The 20719-nt window shown below is 39.9% G+C and overlaps 1 protein-coding gene across 4 annotated transcripts in view; it reads left to right on the top strand.

The window, feature by feature from the left end:
* Window positions 1–20719, top strand: part of LOC139939797 (MAGUK p55 subfamily member 7-like) — a 66943-nt gene that overhangs the window by 29811 nt on the left and 16413 nt on the right. For all 4 annotated transcript variants that reach the window (XM_071935912.1, XM_071935914.1, XM_071935911.1 and 1 more), the window contains 2 exons: window positions 830–907; window positions 2021–2236. In XM_071935912.1, coding sequence (XP_071792013.1) covers window positions 830–907; window positions 2021–2236 — 294 coding nt within the window. The remainder of the gene's footprint in view (window positions 1–829; window positions 908–2020; window positions 2237–20719) is intronic.

Raw genomic sequence — 20719 nt, 5'->3', positions numbered from 1 at the left:
ATGCTCTAGTTTTCAACAGCACACCACAAAACCATGATCAAACTGGTGCAAACACTGTTCAAAAAAATTATCATGGATTGTATAATACTTTTTAAAGCCATTGGACCCTTTCGGTACAGAAAAAAAAAAAAAGTTCACAGATTTACAAATAACTTACAGGGTTTACAGAAGGTAGTGGTGAAATACTTCTCTTAAAATATAATTCCATAAAATGCTTTACTTTTTGAGAAAACAGTAAAACAATATAAATTCTCGTTAACGAGAATTACAAATTTATTTTAAACACATGTCATGACACGGCGAAACGCGCGGATACAAGGGTGGGTTTTCCCGTTATTTTCTCCCGACTCCGATGACCGATTAAGCCCAAATTTTCACAGGTTTGTTATTTGATATAGAAGTTGTGATACACGAAGTGTGGGCCTTGGACAATACTGTTTACCGAAAGGGTCCAATGGCTTTAACAAACATTTTTTATTTTGATATTTGACTATCAAAACGAGCAACAATAAATTGTGGTTTCCTCCTTGACTTTCACAGTATTTCAGATCAAATTTTTCCTCTGTAGAATTGGCGCTGCTATGAACTTAAACTTCACAGTCAGTCAGCAAAATTGTATTTGTAAAAAATATCTGCTTCTATGCATACATACAGGCTTGAATTCTTGAGCAGGTTTTGTGTGGAGGAAACGTGTGCATCCCGATCATCGTTTCACGATTGACGTAAATGACACAGTATCTTAGTTCAACAGGTTCACCCCACAGGAACAACCTATGGGTACGTGTGCTTCTTGTTTCAATCAATGGTTTTATTTTAAATTTTGTTGCAGGCACACAATGCGGTGAAAGCATATGGACAGAATCAGTGGGACCCGGTAACTCTGGACTCCTCTACTATGATGACAGATGTAAGTATGTAACAGTCTGTCTGCTAACAATTGTCATGATCATGATGGCGGCTCGGGTAGTAACTTTATAAAAGTGGTTGTTGGGTTTAGGATTTAGAGCTTTGCTTTGATAGCTTTGCTGCATGACAACCATGTGAATATAGTTTCTTCTGGGAAAAAAATGACTGCCTTGTTCACTCGTTGCCGGCTTTTCTGAAATTATTCTTGTTTCAATTTTGAGTGAAACGTTTTCTGCAGCTAGTAGGTATTTAAAGCCACTGGACACTATTTGTAATCACTGTTAGTTTAAAAACTTACTTCTTAATGAGCAATGGAGAGCTGTTGATTGTGGGTGCGTTCGTTTAGCTTCCCTGGGTCAACCCCGGTGTGTGGCGTGTTTTTTGTCCAGGATGCACATGGGGTAATTATCTGCACACGTTTGTCCTGGAAAAAAAACACGCCACACACAGGGATCGACCCAGGGGAGCTTAACTATGCACCCAGTATAAAACGTTGTGAGAAATGACTCCCTCTGAAGTAACGTAGTTTTCGAGAAAGAAGCAATTTTCCACTAAAATATTTGAATTTGATTTTGAGACCTCAGATTTTGAGGTCTCAAAATCAAGCATCTGAAAATCAGCCCACATCTCATGTGAAAAGGGTGTTTTTCTTCCATTATTATCTCACAACTTCGACGACCAAATGAGTTCAAATTTTCACAGATTTTGTTATTTTGTGCATATTATGTTGAGATACACTAAGTGCGAAGACTGGTCTTTGACAAGTACCAAAGGTGTCCATTGTCTTTAACTATGGTACTGTTATTTTCACTGTGTGAATTTTTAAACACTTTGATTGTACATTCTCATGTGGGTTTGAACACCATGTTGACTGGAATAGGTGCATTATAATAAGTTATTCAATTCTTTAATTATAAATATTGTATTAATACATCTCATGTATTTCAAACTAATTTTATGTTCAACTTTGCATGACCTTTCAAAGCAACAAAACACCTGAATTGTTGTTATTTTTCTACGACATTATACATTTTAGGCGTAATATCAATCTTCCAAGGGTTATGTCTTGTGGGATCGTTACCAACTTGACTCATGTTCTTTTCCTCATGTTCAGCTTTGTAACGACATGCTGAACTTTGCCATGATCCCTGAAGTCCGCGAGCTGTGCTACTTGCTGACTCGTCCCCACATGAGGGCGCTATTTAACTCTCATGACCAGCTGGCCAATGGGGAGTACATTCCACAACTTCCGGACGTTACACTGGACACCAATACTGATGAGGATGCCACAGTGAAGATTGTACGGTTGGTGAAAGGAAATGAACCGCTGGTAAGTGACATACTAGTTTGAATTGAATGCTGGGGGAAAGGGGGGATGGACCCCATCGAAGACTGAAAGATGGAATCACAGAAGACTATAACAAATTTGGACCCAATCTCATTGCTCTGCTTACGGAAGCAGGGAATTCTGTGCTTATTTTTTTTTTATGCAAGTCACCAGACACACAAGACCTGGAGACCACTTCAAGTTGTGGGCTACAACTATTTTTCAAGGGAATTGCCGCATTCTCATGGGGCTGAAACAGGGTTACCCCCTTTATGGTTCATTTGGATATAGGCCTGATGAGTGTTTTTCCCTTGCGCTCACTCTCCATAAAAAGTTCATAAAGTTGATTTGCTTGTAAGTACTGCAAAAAGGACTCACAGAAGACCGTAGTCGCTTCCAGGGTTGGGCTTTGTGTTTTCCCCATCGGTTGGATAAGAGTCACACAGTACTTACAGGTGTTATTTTACAGGTTTATTTTAAAGAAGCGGTTCTCCTGTGATCTAGGTCTTTACACAAGATTAGAAGTTGTCATCATTAAACACAGCATCATATTTTTCTTTAATTCAGTTAGCGTAGATAGACCGAAACATCTGGGGGGGGGCATTTCCTGACGGTGTTTGGAGAGAGTGACCCATGCCCCATTTCTGTCAAGCCTCTCAATTATCAGTTCATCGTAGGATGTTGATGGGGAGAAGTGGGGGGGGGGGTGCGTGGAGAGAGAATCTGTTGAGGTTGAAACATGGTGACTGACAGTGTGCTTTGTGGATTGTGTGGTCCGTTAGATTTAGTTCACACTTCAGGTGACAGTGAGATGCGTTCAGATGTCATGGACAATTCTCATTCTGTTATCCATCCTGACAGAAAGATTGGACCTGGAGTTGCCATTCAAGGATGTTGACCACCTTACACAAGGTGCTCGCTGAAGCATTTTTCAGAGTTCAGTAGTGTCTGGAAGTTGTTACAACACAAACCTACACTCATACATTTACAATGTATCTGAATGGGTAAAGTTGCAATTTTTTTTAAATTCTGCTTACAAATATTGAAAGCCACATTATAGGTGATATTGGAATTTGGACTCAATTATGGCTGTGTGAAGAACATTGCCTGCAGTGTGCTAAAACAACCCCCAAAACATGTTACTCGTAACACTCTGCTTTTAGAGAAGTTGTTCAATGGAGTTGAGTTATAAAAATGTGAAGTGTGATGAAGAGCTGGTTTATGGTGGGAGGAGGTGACACTGGCATGGGTTGATAACGGAAGGGGGTTGGCCTGGTGTCCATGTACATCATTGCAGTTTATGCAACACTGTGTGACCCCCCCCCCCCCCCCCCCCATTGCTAGAAGATAACCATTCTTTCATAATTTCAAACTTTTCTATGCAATTTGTAAATTTACTTCACATTCCATCTGTTGGACTCCGGAAAGTTTGGCAAAGTTGTTTATCTATCAATTTATTGCTCAAGTGATTGGCAAATCTGTTTCTGTCTTTGAAGCTTGAAGTTCCCCTAAATGTTTGTTTATAGTCATGTTCGTTACAGGCCTGTGATTTGTCAGGATCTTTCCTGATTTTAGGATTTTCTTGAAAGATTTTCCTCTTTTTCTTGAAGTTGTAAACTCTTGTGGTCAAAGCTCTAGTTGTGAGTGATTAATGTAGAGTCTTCATTACTGTAACACCCTCGAAGTTGAGTGGATTATCTCTTAACCCAAAAAGGAGACTACTTGTCTACAATAACATCCGTGACGTAAGCTTGGGCGATATCACGATATTATCGAATATCGCGATACTAATTTGGAAACAATTTCGATATCGGATCGATTTGGTTTTAATCGAAATATCAATAAATCGCAATATATCGCGACACATCGCCATATATCGCAATATCGATTAAGTATCGCAATATCGCGATGTATTTCTTAGCTGAGACATCTTGCACCCCATAGATTTGGGGTAAAACCAGAAGAATAGGTCATTAGAACACCTCTCTTATGCTATGACTGTCTCTTCTACAACTTTCACTGGGAGTTTGAAGACTGATGATGTCAAATTTAGTTAATCGCGATTATATCGAATATGGCAATATATTGTCGGCGATATATCGTGAATGAAATAAATCGATATCGCCCAAGCTTACCGTGACGCTACCCAACCAGCGGCAAACTTTCTCCCCTCTTTCTCCCCTCTTTTCTGTCATATTTTTTGGAAGTTTTGTCCAAGCGTTGTAGGCTATTTAAAACATGGCTAACATGCCTCCTGGTTGTTCCTGTCAGTTAGTGATTATAAAGCCCGATTCATACTTCCTGCGAATGCGATTGCGATGCCAATTTGTCATGGATTTGACGTCACAACTCTGTCTTTGCAGCGATATTCCGAAGAGAAGTGAGCACAACTCAACCCCTGTGAAGTGATCTTTGCGAATATGTGACGTCAACATTTGTATCGCATTTGCATTCACAGGAAGTATGAGCCAGCCTTAATTTTTCTATTTTGGTTCTTGTTTCAGGACATCCACATCAACATGCATAACTACATGTTGTAGGAATATTTGATAGGCTAATCAACGAGGGTCTCTCGTTAAATAGAGGATATTTGTATTTCTTTTACCAATTTGCAAGGCCCTGTTCAATATCAACTTGTAACAAGTTTAGAAATACGGGAGCCATTGTGGGAAATTTCAATTATGTCTTGTGCGGTATGTTGGTTTAAGGCCATTAAGAAAAGACCCCGGGAACTAAAACCAAAGTAAATTACTTACAATATAAGTGAATTATGAAATGAAACCAAAGTAAATTACATAGCATAAGTTAATTATGAAAACATTTAACTTTTTTTTATAAGAGTTAACTCATTCGAAACAACCGATCCTTCATGTAAACTTATTAAAACAAAGTGTGTTTAAATGGTTCTGACAAGGTTTTTAAACACTTTATTGATTGTTTCTGACAAGTTGTAATTTTGAACAAAGCATGTGGAAAGAAAAAATCTTACATTGATACAGCATGTTCAGCAGCCATTTTCCCCCAGTCTGCAGTTGTCATATTCAAGTTGCCGTTTTGGTTTTGTATGTATGAATTCATTTTCATGTTTCTGATCACGCTGAACGATTGAACAAGTAGCTTCAAAAAGCCCTGTTTCTTCGTACATTTTATATAAGTTCACTTCCCGCCTACATTTCCCGCCTTCGTGCATCACCGCTGATCCACCGCCTAGTACTTAAGCAGCATGCAGCATCATAGTCCAGCATTCTCCAGAAGACGATCAGAGCATACTGATCGAAACGTCGAGTTAACCCAACGGTTCTTTTCAGAACCACCCCAACTCATTTAGAGATTGTTATTACATGGTGTTACCGCAAACTCTTCTATATAGAATTTTAGACCTCATCATCTTTCAGCTTCGAAGCAGGCGACTACAACTTTCTTCCAACTATGGCGATCTTGGGCAAGTGTTGAGATTTGGCTTGGTGGAAGCATGCCTTCATCATCTCAGGATTTGAGCATATGTCTTAGACCTAAAAGACGTTAAATTTGCATCTGGGCTAAAGACTATTCATTGAATCTGAGACCGTTCTGAGTAATTTGAATTTCTTTTCTGTCTCCGATCATGCTGGGATTGAACCAGTAGCTTGAGACATCCATGTTTCTTATTAATATCAGAGCTTTCTGAGGTGTTTGAAAATTTTTTGAAGAAGTGTTTTAGACACCATCGTGGTGATGGTAAGGAGACTTGCAATCATGTTTGAGAACTCGTAAACATGGTGAAATCCTGTCAATGTTTAGGTTTAGTGATCACTTAGTGTTTCTGTGCTTGTGTGATGTGTTCCCCACTGCTCTACTCGGACTTGTTTACAAAACCACTTAGCGATTCTAAATTTGGCTCAAATCAGAGTGTTGGACTTGTGCCATCAACGTGGTTTAAACCATGGTCTATTTTTAACGATGTCACTGTTTTTTGTTTTTTTTCCTGTTTTTTATACTGGTTTTTGTTTTTTGATGAGGGGTGGGTAACAGTTTGAAGAACATCAGTAGTAAGGCCGTACCCGAATTGGCAGCTACAGCTACGGCTACGACTGTTGCTAAGGGTGTTGCTAAGGATGTCCTATACCTCAATGCTTGATGACACGGAAATCTAGCCGTAGCCCAAGCTGTAGCCGCCAATTCGGACACAGCCTCAGTTTGTAATCTGGGTTACAATGGCTGTGTTTTATGCATTATGGAGTTAAGCCATGTCTGAATTACGGCTATGGCTTGATCGTCATGTTAAAGCATATAGGATGCCCATAGCGACACTCTTACAAATGTAGTAACAGCTGTAGCCACAGCCGACACTTCAAACACGGCTTTATATCAAGGTACAGCCATCTTGTTTTTCTCCCATTCTTATCAATGTAACCAAACTGAGGCTCGGAGGTAAAAATAGTCTGGCCCTATTTTAGTGTCTTGATGAAAATCAGTTTTCATTATTGCATTATTGATACTACACACGGGGAACAACTTTAGACAGTTGGAAGAATACTAAAGGTCTATGAGCTGTGTCAATCTGTTACCACTCATCTGTAGTGAAGACACGACTCTTGACAAGCGGAGATGAATGGGAGGGGGGAATAGGTAACTCGTTTCAGTTTCTTTGATGGGCAGTAATTGCATAAGGAAAACACCTAATGACCACAAGCTGGCCATTCCATAGCCCCCATGGAAACAGGATCCGCAGGCTTATATTTCACTGCCTGTACTTAATACACAAACAGACAAATGTGAGACGGACTGATGGACAAGAGGATGTTTCTCGGGGGGGAGGGTTTGGGACTGGGGGGGGGGGTCGCTGTTCAATAAGGAAGTACCGATTGGGCAGGTAGAGGTCTGGTTGTCCTACCAGGAACCCCTGGCAAAAAAATTACCATAGGGGATTAATCAAACTTGAAACTTACACTGGACAAACAACGTTAGAACAACAACTTGGAAGCTGCATATCTGGGATAGGGGGTTAGATGGGTGGAGGCTAATTTTATAAGCTTCGTTGGTGATATTTTATCTTCTTTACTAACATGTACATAGACACTGGCAGCTTCCATAGAAGAGTGTACTTTACTGGAGTTATAGACTGTAACACACAACAAGGGTTGGTTGAATATATAATTCAGTTTTTCCAACACTATTTACTTTTAGTTGAAGTAATTGTTTTGTTGAATGTTGATTCTATTTCAACAGATACAATTGATCCTTTGTGATAGTGGAATTACCTTTTCTCAAAACTTTGTTATCAGAGGGAGTCGTTTCTCAATGTTTTATACTATTAACAGCTGATGTAAGTTTATATACTAATGTAGGCTATATTTTGAGTAACTACCAGCTGTGTCCATGCAATGCCTTTAATGGTGTAGCTGGCTAGTGAAGGAAACCAAAGTAACGGAGACAAAGACAGCACTTTTGCGTTGATGGACTCTGCGATAGACAGATAATGACATTGTTGAAGTCCATGTTGAATGTACAGACATGTTCACGAGTGGCACCCAACGGCGAAAACAAAGGAAGCATTGAATTACTCTATTTAATGTAATCCATGCAATCAGTCACTTCACCCCATCTGATTGTCTCTGGGAATTCACTCGGCTGTTTCAAGAGAAAATTGACGACTTGATTGTCGGGACGATGTCTGCTTGCATGAGATAAGATCAATTCAGATATAAATTACAATTACAATTACTGTCTTATCGCTAGAGTGCATTGTGCCAATCGGCAGCTGGTTTGTGCATTAGATTCTCTGGCTTTCTCCAGAAGACGATCCCCCTTCCTCCATGATCAGAGCATACTGATCGAAAACGTTGAGTTGAAACCAATCCCAGTTATCTCGCAACTTCAAGACCAATTGAGCCCCTATTTAAACATGCTTGTTATTTTATGCATTTGTGAGGTACACAAAGTGAGAAGACTGGTCTTTGACAATTACCAATAGTGTCCAGTGTCTTTAATAAGTCATTGGTTATTTTGATATCTGAAAAACTTAAGAGGTTTGTACACAAATCTCCAATGTCTGTCCTATGTACATTGTTGTTTCAAGCCTGTATGCTTCGTCTTAAAAGGGCAAGGGCACCAAGGCATTATCTCCTTGGTAAAGGGAACCCGATGAGGAAATGCTAAATTTCTACTGTAGCTATTCAAGGGCACCAAGGCAATGACCAGGGGGCACGGAGGCAATTGCCTTCGTCGCCTTCGTGTCAGGCCTGTTTTCTAATCTCTGCTCTTTGTTCACCATGTGTTGGTTTTCTATATTTTTGTCTGTTCGGCTGTTAAGTACTCCGTTGACATTTATCAGCTTTACACCGTCAGTTTGGAGTCTTGAACCGATTGCAAACATCTGCAAGAGTGGACGCAGGTGCGCCTCTCCAACGTTAGAAGTAATCAAGAAAACCAGGCGCTTACTGTGTCTCCGACTCGTGGAATCCATTGAACATTTAGGAGGGATTATCGCAGAGAATGAGGAGCTGGAAGCGGAGTGTTGAAGGGGGGAAATAAAGATCAGATGTGTGTGGGGTTTACAGACAGTCACTACAGATGGTCCGTGTTAGGTTATCCTATAAAGTGCAAACTCGGTGCATTTGCACAGTATTTATAGATTGTCGTAGGATCATGGCTGCCATCCTCCATCGGATCTGGATCCTCCCACCAACCCAACCCTCCTGTCGGACGTTCATGCTCAATTTGTTTTCTGACAACTTTAGGAGGCTGTCGTTGATTTCACCAAACTCTTCCTAACTTAGGATTAATCGTATGACTTAAGATGAGTTCAATTCCGTATCCATAGACAGTAGGATGCATTGAACTCATCTTTAGTTAGGATGAGTTACTCGTTACGCGTTACTCGTCCTAACACGAGATAGGATATCCTAGCGTTTTGTGAAATCGGCTGCTGGTTATCAATAGAAATGAGTCTGAAGGCTATGTCACACAACATGCGCAAGGCAATATACAGGCAATCTAGTTTCAGGCAATCTCAAAGAAGATAATACATTTACAACCAGGCTTGCATGCTTCATTTTTTAAAGGTAAAAGGCACCAAGGCAGTTTTTACTATGGTAAAGGGCAACTTATGAGGAAATTGTTACTCAGCATTTCACTGAGCACCAAAGCAAAAGACCTGGGGTGGATTTCACAAAGATTTAGGACTTAGTGTTATCTCGAGTTAGGACCAGTTACTCGTCCTAACTTAGGACGATCCATGCAATTTGTATATCTTCTAGGACTAGTCCTAAGAAGTAAGACCTAGTCTTAACTCTTTGTGAAATCGACCCCAGGGGGCATGAAGTTGCCTCCGTGAAGTATCAGGCCTGCATAACTGACTGTTCACATATTTTTCTTTGGAATCGTGTTAAGACATTGTCTGCAAAAAATACTCATCAGCTACATCTACATGGACCAAAGTGATCTTGGAGCATGCACTGCAGTTGGTTGTCTCCAAGTTGCCTGTAAAAATTGCCCCGTGTGACAAGAGCATTAGAGTCAAGATACACAAATGAAAGGTTTTGTCAAGACTTGTTTTCCGATTCTCAGCATAACAGACAGCTGGATTTGAAGAATTGTAAACCCACAATATTTTGAGATAACAACGTACTGTATGATGCAGCATGATTTAGTTAAGAAATGCAAGTTAGTTTAACAGTTGTTTCCAATACATATTTCAGGAAAGTCGGAGCTTAGCAATTACAGAAAGGAAAGGCACACCCACGGCAACACACTTTTTACACAAAAACTACCCTTTTTAGCACTCTTTTTAAAATTGATTTATGATGTGAAATTAGCTGTGAGATATATTTGTCACAATGTGCTCGTGAAGTACAGGAATTGCGGTCATCAGGAAACTGCTTAATTACCTTTAAGCTGCAAGCTCATTAATTATAAAGTTAATACATGTGTATCACAACTACGTGTTGTCCTCCAGAGAAATATTTCCATCTGATTTGCTGTACAAATCGAGGGAATAACATTTAAAGTCAGTGGTCACTATTGGTAATTACTCAAAATAATTATTAGCATGAGATCTTACTTGGTAACGAGTAATGGGGAGAGGTTGATGGTAAAAAACATTGTGAGAAACGGCTCCTTCTAGAGTGACAGAGTTTTTGAGAAAGAAGCAATTTTCCGCGAATTTGATTTCTAGACCTCAGATTTAAAATTTGAGGTCTTGAAATCAAGCATCTGATAGCACATAACTTCGTGTGACAAGGGTGTTTTTTCTTTCATTATTATCTAGCAACTTCGACGACCGATTGATCTAAAATTTTCACAGGTTTGTTATTTCATGCGTATGTTGAGATACTCCCAAGTGAGAAGACTGGTCTTTGACATTACCAAAATTGTTCACGGTCTTAATCACTTTAGTGTCAAATTCTCAGCTTTGCCTCTTTGCGCTGAACGCTTGTTCGTGGTGGAGTTTTCTTCACCCACTCTGCTTTCTTCAGTTATCTAAACTTCTTCAACTCTGCCTTTTTGTACAGGCGGGGGGGTCTATCTTTTTCAGATCTTTGTCCCAAGGAAGGCTGTCCCAACCATCTGTTCACGTCCTTTCTAGTAACTCTGATACTCTGTCAATAATCTGAAAGTAGAATAAAAGAAAGATACAAAATGATTTTACCACAGGATAAGAACCGATGCGGTCGTGTCTGCGTGTGATAACGGAGTTTGCTCTTCAGCTACGTACGTTATCACCCCGATGCGTAGCCATGAACCCGCACTTTTAAGGAGTGCGTCAAAACTTTTGCTCTGCTGTCTTCGATTGAGTTTGATTTAAATTAGACGCGACTTGTTGATTACTCTTTATCTCTGATAAAAAGTGTGAAATACAACGCTTTAATACTTGAGACTACAGTCACATCTGCTGTTCGTTTTGAGGTTCATGTATACATGCAATACATAATGTAAACGTAGCTTCTCGTTTTGAGGTACATTTTCGTGCAGTACATACATGTAAATGCAGGATTTCAGAGCACTCAAAAAAGTACGACATCTAGGAATGTTTTCAATTTTGTGTACATTTTCATTTTATTCTACTTGGCTGCCCCTCCCCCCCCCCCCAATGTGCACTCGTCAGATTTCTCCGTCCCTTTTCAAGTTTGTAACTTAACATTTAAAAGACAAACAAATAACTTGTTTGTGATATTTGCTTATTTACAAGTTTCTGTTCAGAAGCTTGGTGGGAAATTTTACATGTTGAGGAAACAGTTAAGTTGTTTTTTTGTACTTGACCATAGACGCTGTAGAATGTATTTTGGGTAATAAACATTGATTTTGATTAACTTTGACGGTGACTGGAGAATCAGATAATTAGCAAGGATTAATCATCCAGTCTTGACTTTCGGCAGCTTCCTCTCCCCCTTCAAACTTTTAAAAACCCGTTTCCGGTTCACACTTTAACCACAGTCGGGGGATGGTGGTGGTAGTGGGGTAAGGAATGGCTGGACGTTGTAGGAATTTGTCGTTAGTGTTTGAGAGAACCCAGGGGTGAAATTGTCAGAGGCAGTCAGTGTCAGGCAGAGAGTGTTGCCCAACAAGTTTATTTGTTGACAGAAAATTGAAGCAGTCACAAGCAATAAACATCACTGTTCAATGGTAACCTGTCTCCACAGAGTAAACTTGTCATCAATGGGTGCGTTCGATTAGCTTCCCCATGTCGACCCTGCGGTGCTCACTCGGGTGAGCCACTGACAAGAGCTATTCGAACGATCACTCACCCTCTCGTGGTGACGTCATGCACCTGGGGCCAGCCACAAGTGACCCACTCCACAAGCAGGGCACTTGGGGCTGACCCGGGTGAGCCCCTGGAATGACGTCAAAGCTATTTGAATGTACCGGGGGGGCAGATTGGGGTCGACCCAGGGAAACTAATGGAACGCACCCTGTGTGAAATAAATAGTCGTGGGTAATGTACTGGTTGCTCCTGTACACGATATCTATGTACTTAGGAAGTAACTATTGCCTAAAGGAAACTTGCAGGTACAACCAAACAAATCTCCTTTGGACATGTTGGAAGGAGTAGTGCATGTTTTACTAGACATCTGTACCTATATGTATGTTGTCGTCGTCTTGCCTGTTTCACTCCACTGCAGGAGGAAAGCCTCTCCACCAATTCTCCATCTCACTCTATCCTGCGCTGTCTGTTGCCAAGCAATGCCCCTGTGTACTTAGTTTATCTCTTCATCTTCTGTTTTGTCGCCCTCTTTTTCTTGTCCAGTTTCTTGAAGTCCAGTTGGTTGTTTTCATGCCCACCTGTTGTCATGCCTCCTTGCTAGATCTGCCCATCTCCACCTCTTTGATTGGACCGTCTTAAAAACGACATGTTTTACATGTATGTAAAACCATCATAGACCAATAAATGCTGTATTGACTAAGCCTGGGTGACTAACGGTCAAAGTCACGGCTAATTGGAGCATGATTAGTAGAGTAGTAAATTTCACTAGTCGCCCAGGCCTAGTAACGGTAATAAAAATAATAATCATACTGTCCTAAATTATAAACGATAACTGGGAATTTCTGCATTAATTATTCATCCAGTCCTTTACTCCCTAATTGACAATCAAAATATCACAAGCTTTGAAAATATTTTTTTTTGCTGTAGAGGAACTCCCTAATTGACAATCAAAATATCACAAGCTTTGAAAATATTTTTTTTGCTGTAGAGGAACTCTGCCTGCTTCCATTCCAATACCAGCACTACATGTACATCACAAATCACTTTCGGTTTGGATAAAATATGAAGTTGATTCCAGTGCATCAGAATCAACTATAAAAGTTGTTACAGTCTCTGCCCCCCCTCCCACCCAGTCATACGCCTTCCACAACCATGATGAAAACTTTAGACACGCCTCTCAGTGACTTTTACATTATATCTCAAGATTTGTTAACAGTACTTCACTTTGTTATCCATCACTTGTCATCCACCCTATCATACCAGACATCTGTAGAACAAGCACAGGCGTTGGCTGAAAAGCTGCTGTGAGGCTACAGAGGTTTGGTCAGACATTTAGAATCCTAATCAAAGTTCATATATCCCTCTCCCCTCCCCTACCCCTCTACCTCCCTAATCCTTTCCTGATCAAAGTTCATCTCCCCCCCCCCCTCCCCTGCCCCCCATTCCAACAAAACAGACGAGGATCATCATATGTAATAACATAGTACGTACATTGTTACAAATCAGCAACGACAACTGCAAAATCCTTTCCTGGAACTCCAACTACAAGTTAATACACCATTAATGCAGTTGTGAATTAAAGCAGTCGCCTTGTGGGAAAGCTGTTTTTTCCCTTGGTGTATCTCTAGTAAAAATTTTGTTTCCTTTTGCGGGTCAGTCTGTTCTGAATTAAAGAGTGAGGTGGCGATTTCTTTTTTCTTTAAGTTTTGTGTCTCAATCTGTTCTGGATTTGAGTTTGAGATTTTTGTCCTCGCTGTCAAAAGTTTTGAAGTTTCTGTTGATAATACACAAGATTGATTGTGAGATCCTGAATGGTCAGATTGAGGGGAAATGACTCTACACGAGGGAGTAGGCAACAAATTTTTCACAACCGTAATTATTTTTGCTGTTTTTTGTTTTTTTGTTAGCAGAGTTTTTTAGGTAAAACCAAGCAGTAGGATGTGATCTTAACAGAAGATAGTATTCATGCTCCCACAATACTTAAATGAACATACAGAATTGGTTTTGCTAACAAAACAGACTAGTTGCTGACAGTGTAAGCTCTGTATGTAATCAACACCATACATAAACTGACAAACCTGTAGAAGTTTGAATTCGATTGGCCATCTGGGTCACGAGAAAATAATGAAAAACTGATTACACATTTTGCATGAGATTGATAAAAAAAAAATCCAAATGGGAAATTAGTTTTATTTATTTCTCATCAAATCAGACAAAAAAATTTCAAGGGATGTTTTCTACTACATGTAGCATCATTAGACCATGTCAGTATTATGTAAATCTGTGATCTTATGGGGCCATTCATAATAGTCAATAATAAAAAAAAAATGATTTTTTTCCTCGTAATTGTGGGTGGTTGGGTCAAAAGAAGTAACTGAAAATCGAAATTCATCAGAATTTTTTTGTACATGATAAAATAAAGAAGGCTGCTTGATCTGCTCGATATTGGAGTCCTTTGACCTGATAAATCTGCATCATTTGAGGCATTACTTTATTCTTTAGTTTATAGATTATATTGTGAAGTAAATCAATATTTAAAAATCGAAATTTGGGGTGGGTGGAGGGGTCAATTTGTTTAACATTGACTATTATGAATGGCCCCTTAGACAAGTTTTGTTCTCTTACCAATTCTGTAATGTTCCTTTAAACTTGGTGCAGTACGTGTAATCATTCTTGAACTTTGTTCATCAGTACATGTTTATTAATCGTAATCAAATTGGACAGCCGGGGTTTCTGTCCCCTACCATGAAGACAAGTTGATTATCCTAGATTGTGGATTATATGGATCCATACAGATCATTCATTCTTATCAAATTATCTCTTAGGTGTTGACTAAGGAAGGAAATTGAAATCCCTTTAAGCTTGTGATACTTCATAAACCTTCTTGGATATCATAATAGGTCTTTCTCACTACAAGGACGACGGAGGGGGAAATTACAAACACTCTGTCTGTATTAAGCATTTTATGTCATATTTGTTTAGATCTTAAAACACACTCTGTCTGTATTAAAGGCACTGGACACTATTGGTAATTACTCAAAATAATTATTAGCATAAAACCTTACGTGGTAACTAGTAATGGGGAGCTGTTGATAGTACAAAACATTGTGAGAAACAGCTCCCTTTGAAGTAACGTAGTTTTAGAGAGAGAAGTAATTTTCCACTAAAATATTTGAATTTGATTTTGAGAATTCAGAATTAGATTTTGATGTCCCGAAATCAAGCATCTGAAAGCACACAACTTCGTGTGACAAGGGTGTTTTTTCTTTCATTATTATCTCGCAACTTTGACGACCAATTGAGTTCAAATTTTCACAGGTTTGTTATTTTGTGCATATGTTGAGATACACCAAGTGAGAAGACTAGTCTTTGACAATTACCAAATGTGTTCAGTGTCTTTAATACACTCAGATTTATCATAAATGCATTTTGACAATATTGGGCGACAGCCAGTCCAGTTTATAAGTACCGTCTGTTTTGGTGTATACTCAACTGTTGATGTGTAAACTCACCACAAGCCACACCCACACCCACATTGGCATTTTACTCTGGCAGCGCCCATCGTCAACTTTAGCAGCCACGGTGATCTAGCCGTAGCTTTAGCCGAAGTCGTCGTTTCAGACACGGCCTGATCTTAGATAGAAGTAAATTAAGATGGCTGCACCACAATTTAAGGTCAGTTAAGGTCAGGGGTCAAGTCGTTCAGAACACCTTTGAACCCCCACCACCACTGCTGTAAACATATGATACTGATACATTAAAGTACCTACCCCCCCCCCCCCCCACCCATAATGAATAGATTTAGCCACCAATTTGAACACAGCCCAAAGACCTGAAACGGTTCCTTTTTGTTTACATTTTGCTTGCCTAGTTGTGATTTGTTTAAATTCGTAATGTGAGCAGTTGTGATTGGTCAGTTCATATTGGGCTATACACGATATCATTTTGGAGGCAGTTGTGATTGGACAATTTATTGAAGACTGGGGAGCTTAATGTGTTATAAAGAGAGACAGTGTGCGACCTGTCCTACTCCTACAAACACCTGACAAAAATGATTTGCTCCCCCCCCCCCCAAAAAAAAAAAAAACACAAAAGAAAACCACTTATTTTTCCAGACCTCATTGATGAGACCTGGATCTTGCGCCGCAATGAGACATACTCCCTAATTGGATCAATTTGTCCACAGGAAATCTCACAAAAACCCTCTCAATATTTACCAGATCCCCGTCCCAACCACCCCATCATTTTTCTCTCTTCTGAGACCATTGCACAAGCTATTTTTGAACTTTGAAAGACTAAGCCCTTAATCTGGGAGTGCTTGGCCTCTGTGTGTTCATCCATATGGGGGACATTCACCCTTCTTGAAGTGTGTCAGATCAGAATGAAATACAATCAAAATAACTCACTCATGTACTCTTAACACGCTTAAGGAAGCTTATCTGGAGCTGTGTGATAAATTAATGTGGACACTGTGCTATCTAGGTTACGTATCTTGGTCTGATTTCATATACAAGTATCTGGTAAGCTGAAACTGCTGAGCAAGTTTCTTTGCTCATTTTAAAGAAATCGGCATAACACCTGCTGCCATTTTATATGAACATTATTAATTTTTGGAACGGTAGCCTATCCTGCTTACAGGGCAAGTTTTTGTGCATAATTAAACTTTATGCTTAAGAGCTTTGAGTCTTGTTTAAGGCTTTATTATAGTTTTAGTTGTACTAGATGATGGCGTGACATCGGCGCCCGCTAATAAAAGGCATATCCACAAATTGCAAGCATGTAGAGTGATAGCGGTCTGTCAAAAAAAAAGGTTTCTTTTTTGGAAAAGCATCTCTATTGTTTGATTTGTGAAGGGCAATGTGAGTGTGACAGTCTGGGACAATGTGAGTGTGGTGGTCTGCTGCTGCAGCATTAAACCAGCAACGTCTTGAGCCATGACTAATTAGCTTTATGAAGTTGGGGTCTTAAAGGTGACTTGCAATGTCACCCGAACGGTAGTTCTGAAGATAATGGAAGATATAGTCTCAGTTTTCAAGGTGGGAGGAAGACCCCACACAACAACCGTACAACAAAACCAATGCACATGCAAGGCCCTGGGCCAAACAGGCCAAGGTGGGATTAAAGGCAGGTCAAATGTTTCCTGAGCCAATCTGACTGTTTTAATTCATAAAAAACGGAGGTTGGGTTGTATCGTAGGAAAAAGGCATCTTTTTTTTTTAAATGGCTGTAACAAAAATCATTCACCCAGATCAAAAATCTGTCATGGTGACTTTTGTCTTTTACCTCTACATCTGCTAACATCCTCGTCGTTTGTTTTGAAGTATGGATTAGATTATGATTTGTGTACCTGTAAAGTGAACACGGTCTTAAATATTCCAATTAATTTGAAACGCCTGCTAGCCAAGCCACTAATTGTATCGTAAAAGGTAACTTCCACAAAATATTTCCCCTAGAACCTTATTTTCAGAAAAGCTTACTCATACCGCTCCATTGGGAATTGCCACTCTCACCTTTGTGCGCACGCAATAGTCCCGCAACCCCCCCCCCTCTCCCACGTCCCACGTCCCTCCAAAAAGAAGAGAAAAATGTTTCTGCAGTTCCTCAGGGCTAGTTCCCTGACCTCACCATTACCCACAAACCATTATCTGCCACATCACTCCTCAACCAATTACCTTGGTCAATAGTGCACTCTCTCCCAAGGGTACTGACTAAGACTTGCTCACATTTTGGTGTAGGTATGGCGATGAGCGATATAGGGTTTAGAAATCGTGTTCGCTTGATTAGGTACCTGTGCGTGAAAAATTTGTAATCCTGGGGTAATTTGAGACGTGCCATGATGGTTGTCGTTGATAAGGAGGAATGGGACAGGGGTACCAACTCAATACTCTGATTTCAAAACTTTAAGATTTTTTAAAGTACCAGGTACACTGGTGCTACTTCTGCTAATAATCGATGATGTTATCATCTGGTAATACCAATTATTTGCTTTTCAAACTGATGAAAAAACCCTAAATATTATTCATTTGTTCATTAATAGGTGCGATATTCTTCCTCTTTTACTCTGATTTCCATTTTTTGTTTGCTCCTGAAAATTCATTTAATACCATAGGTGCATAACAATAACATTTCTTATAGCGGTAATTGTGTTGCGTGTGGGTCGTGATAAAAGTTTTAAAAAATAACTTGTTAGGAGCAGCTTTCTCCCTTAAAGTTGGCTGTTGGCTTAATGCCAGTTAAAGGCAGTGGACACTATTGGTAATTGTCAAAGACTAGCCTTCACAGTTGGTGTATCTCAACATATGTATAAAATAACAAACCTGTGAAAATTTGAGCTCAATCGGTCATCGAACTTGCGAGATAATAATGAAAGAAAAAAACACCCGTGTCACACAAAGTTGTGTACGTTTAGATGGTTGATTTTGAGACCTCAAGTTCTAAATCTGAGGTCTCGAAATCTAATTCGTGGAAAATTACTTTTTTCTCGAAAACTATACCATCAACCTCTCCCCATCACTCGTCACCTAGAAAGGTTTTATGCTAATAATTATTTTGAGTCATTACCAATAGTGTCCACTGCCTTTAAAACACCTGAGGACCAGTGAAAATTCTCTCCAATTGGTCCGGCCGGCGAATTCGGTGTTGAAAAGCAATCCTATTTTATGAATTAATGGACAAGTGCAAAAGCTGACAGACCAGTAGAATTAAAAGCTAACCGAAAAGCTAGGTCCTGCTGGCCAGTCATTGAAAAGGTTTAGGGCAAACCCTGAGGAGGTGTGAGTTGTTTTTCCACAAAGTCAGGCCTGATACTTCACGGAGGCAATGAAGGCGATTGCCCCTGTGCCCCTTGGTCATTGCCTTGGTGCCCTTGAAATGCTCCAGTAGAAATTTACAATTTCCTCATACATGTAGGCATGGTAGGGTGCCTTTTACCAAGAAGAAAAATGGCTTGGTGCCCTTGCCTACAGGCCTGACCAGTTGACATAAAACAGTTCCATAGTTTATTTTGATGCATTTAAAGGCAGTGGACACCATTGGTAATTACTCAAATTAATTATCAGCATAAAAACTTACTTGGTAACGAGCAATGGGGAGAGGTTGATAGTATAAAACATTGTGAGGAACTGCTCCCTCTGAAGTGACGTAGTTTTTAAGAAAGAAGTAATTTTCAACAAATTTGATTTTGAGACCTCAGATTTAGAATTTGAGGTCTCGAAATCAAGCATCTGAAAGCACACAACTGCGTGTGACAAGGGTGTTTTTTTCTCTCATTATTATCCCGCAACTTCGATAACTGATTGAGCTCAAATTTTCACAGGTTTGTTATTTTATGCATATGTTTAGATACAGAAAGTGAGAAGACTGGTCTTTGACAATTACCAATAGTGTCCAGTGTCTTTAAAAACAATGTTCTTTGAAACATCAGTTCTACAGAATTGCACAATTGGGTAGAGTTTGACTAAAGGTGTGCCGTTTCGTCTGATTTAAAAAAAGATATAAAGACAATGAATTCAACCTGACCTAGGGTGGGGGAGACTCGTGCCCACCCTTCCATGTTCTTGTGACCGAAATCTCCCAGACATCAATTGCCATTAAGCCCCCAGCTCAATGTTAATCCCATCTGGATTAAAGCTAGTCCATTTCAATTTGACTTAATTTGTGTGTATAACCCACACGCAGGAAATCGCAGCTTGAGTCACAAGTCTGAACTGCTAGACTAGCGCCGGCCTCGCGTAATGCGGAGTGACTACCCAGTAGATACTTAGGGGAAATTTTGGGTTATGTTTTGGGGGACTTCAGGGTTCACAACAGGTGTAGGGGGGTCCTCCGAAAAAGAGATGTATGATTTATGGGTGCTCGTTACATGCCCCCCTCCCCAAACACTCTGTGATGAAACTCAGAGAAGCAACCTTGCCAGGGCAACCTTGCCTATTTAAATGAAGTGATCGTTTTCAGATACTTGGGGTCATGTTGGGCTATCTTTTTTGGGGAGTAAGGGTTCACAACAGGTGTAGGGGGGGGGGGGGGGGAGTCCTCCATGGGTAACAGTTGTGTATGATTTATGATTGCATTAGTTGGACCCCCTCCTATAACCCTCTGCATACAATCAAGTTGAGAACCAACCTTGCGTTGAGCGAAGTGATCATTTACAGATACTTGGGAAATTTCCTTGTTATTTTTCTTGATATTATTATGTTTTTGTTGTTGTTGTTGTTTTTTGGGGGGAAGGGTCCATAACAGGTTTATGGGTGCCTTCTGCGATAAAAAGAGGTGTATGATTTATGGGAGCATTAATTGGACCCCCTCACCTTATCCTCTATGCTTAAAAGCAAACCAGAGTCTGTTTTGCAAATCAACATTGCAGTAAGCGAAGTGATCATTTGTAGACACTTTGAGAATAACTTATAAGGATTTTAGGAAGCTGTAAGAATTTGTGAAAAGCCAGAGGGAATTTCATCTATCTGAAAGCAAATTATACTCTCAACCCCCAACCCATCCAGCCCCACCCCTGGTAGAGAAGCAAAACAGAGCTCACTTTGGCCTTGTCTCTATACGTTGCATTGTTCAGAGTGATTCACCTTAGGTTTGTGTTTAAAGTCCCTGGACACCTTTGGTAGTTGCGAAAGACCAGTCTTCTCACTTGGTGTATCTCAACATGTATGCACAAAATAACAAACCTGTGAAAAAGTTTGACCTCAATTGGTCCTCGATTTTCGAGATAATAAATAATGATGAAAACAAAAAACACCCTTGTCACATGAAGTTGTGTGCTTTCAAATGCTTGATTTCGGGACCTCAAAATCTAA

Source organism: Asterias amurensis, chromosome 7, assembly GCF_032118995.1.
Source record: "Asterias amurensis chromosome 7, ASM3211899v1".
NCBI lineage: Eukaryota > Metazoa > Echinodermata > Asteroidea > Forcipulatida > Asteriidae > Asterias > Asterias amurensis.
This window is presented reverse-complemented; position numbering and strand designations above follow the sequence as displayed.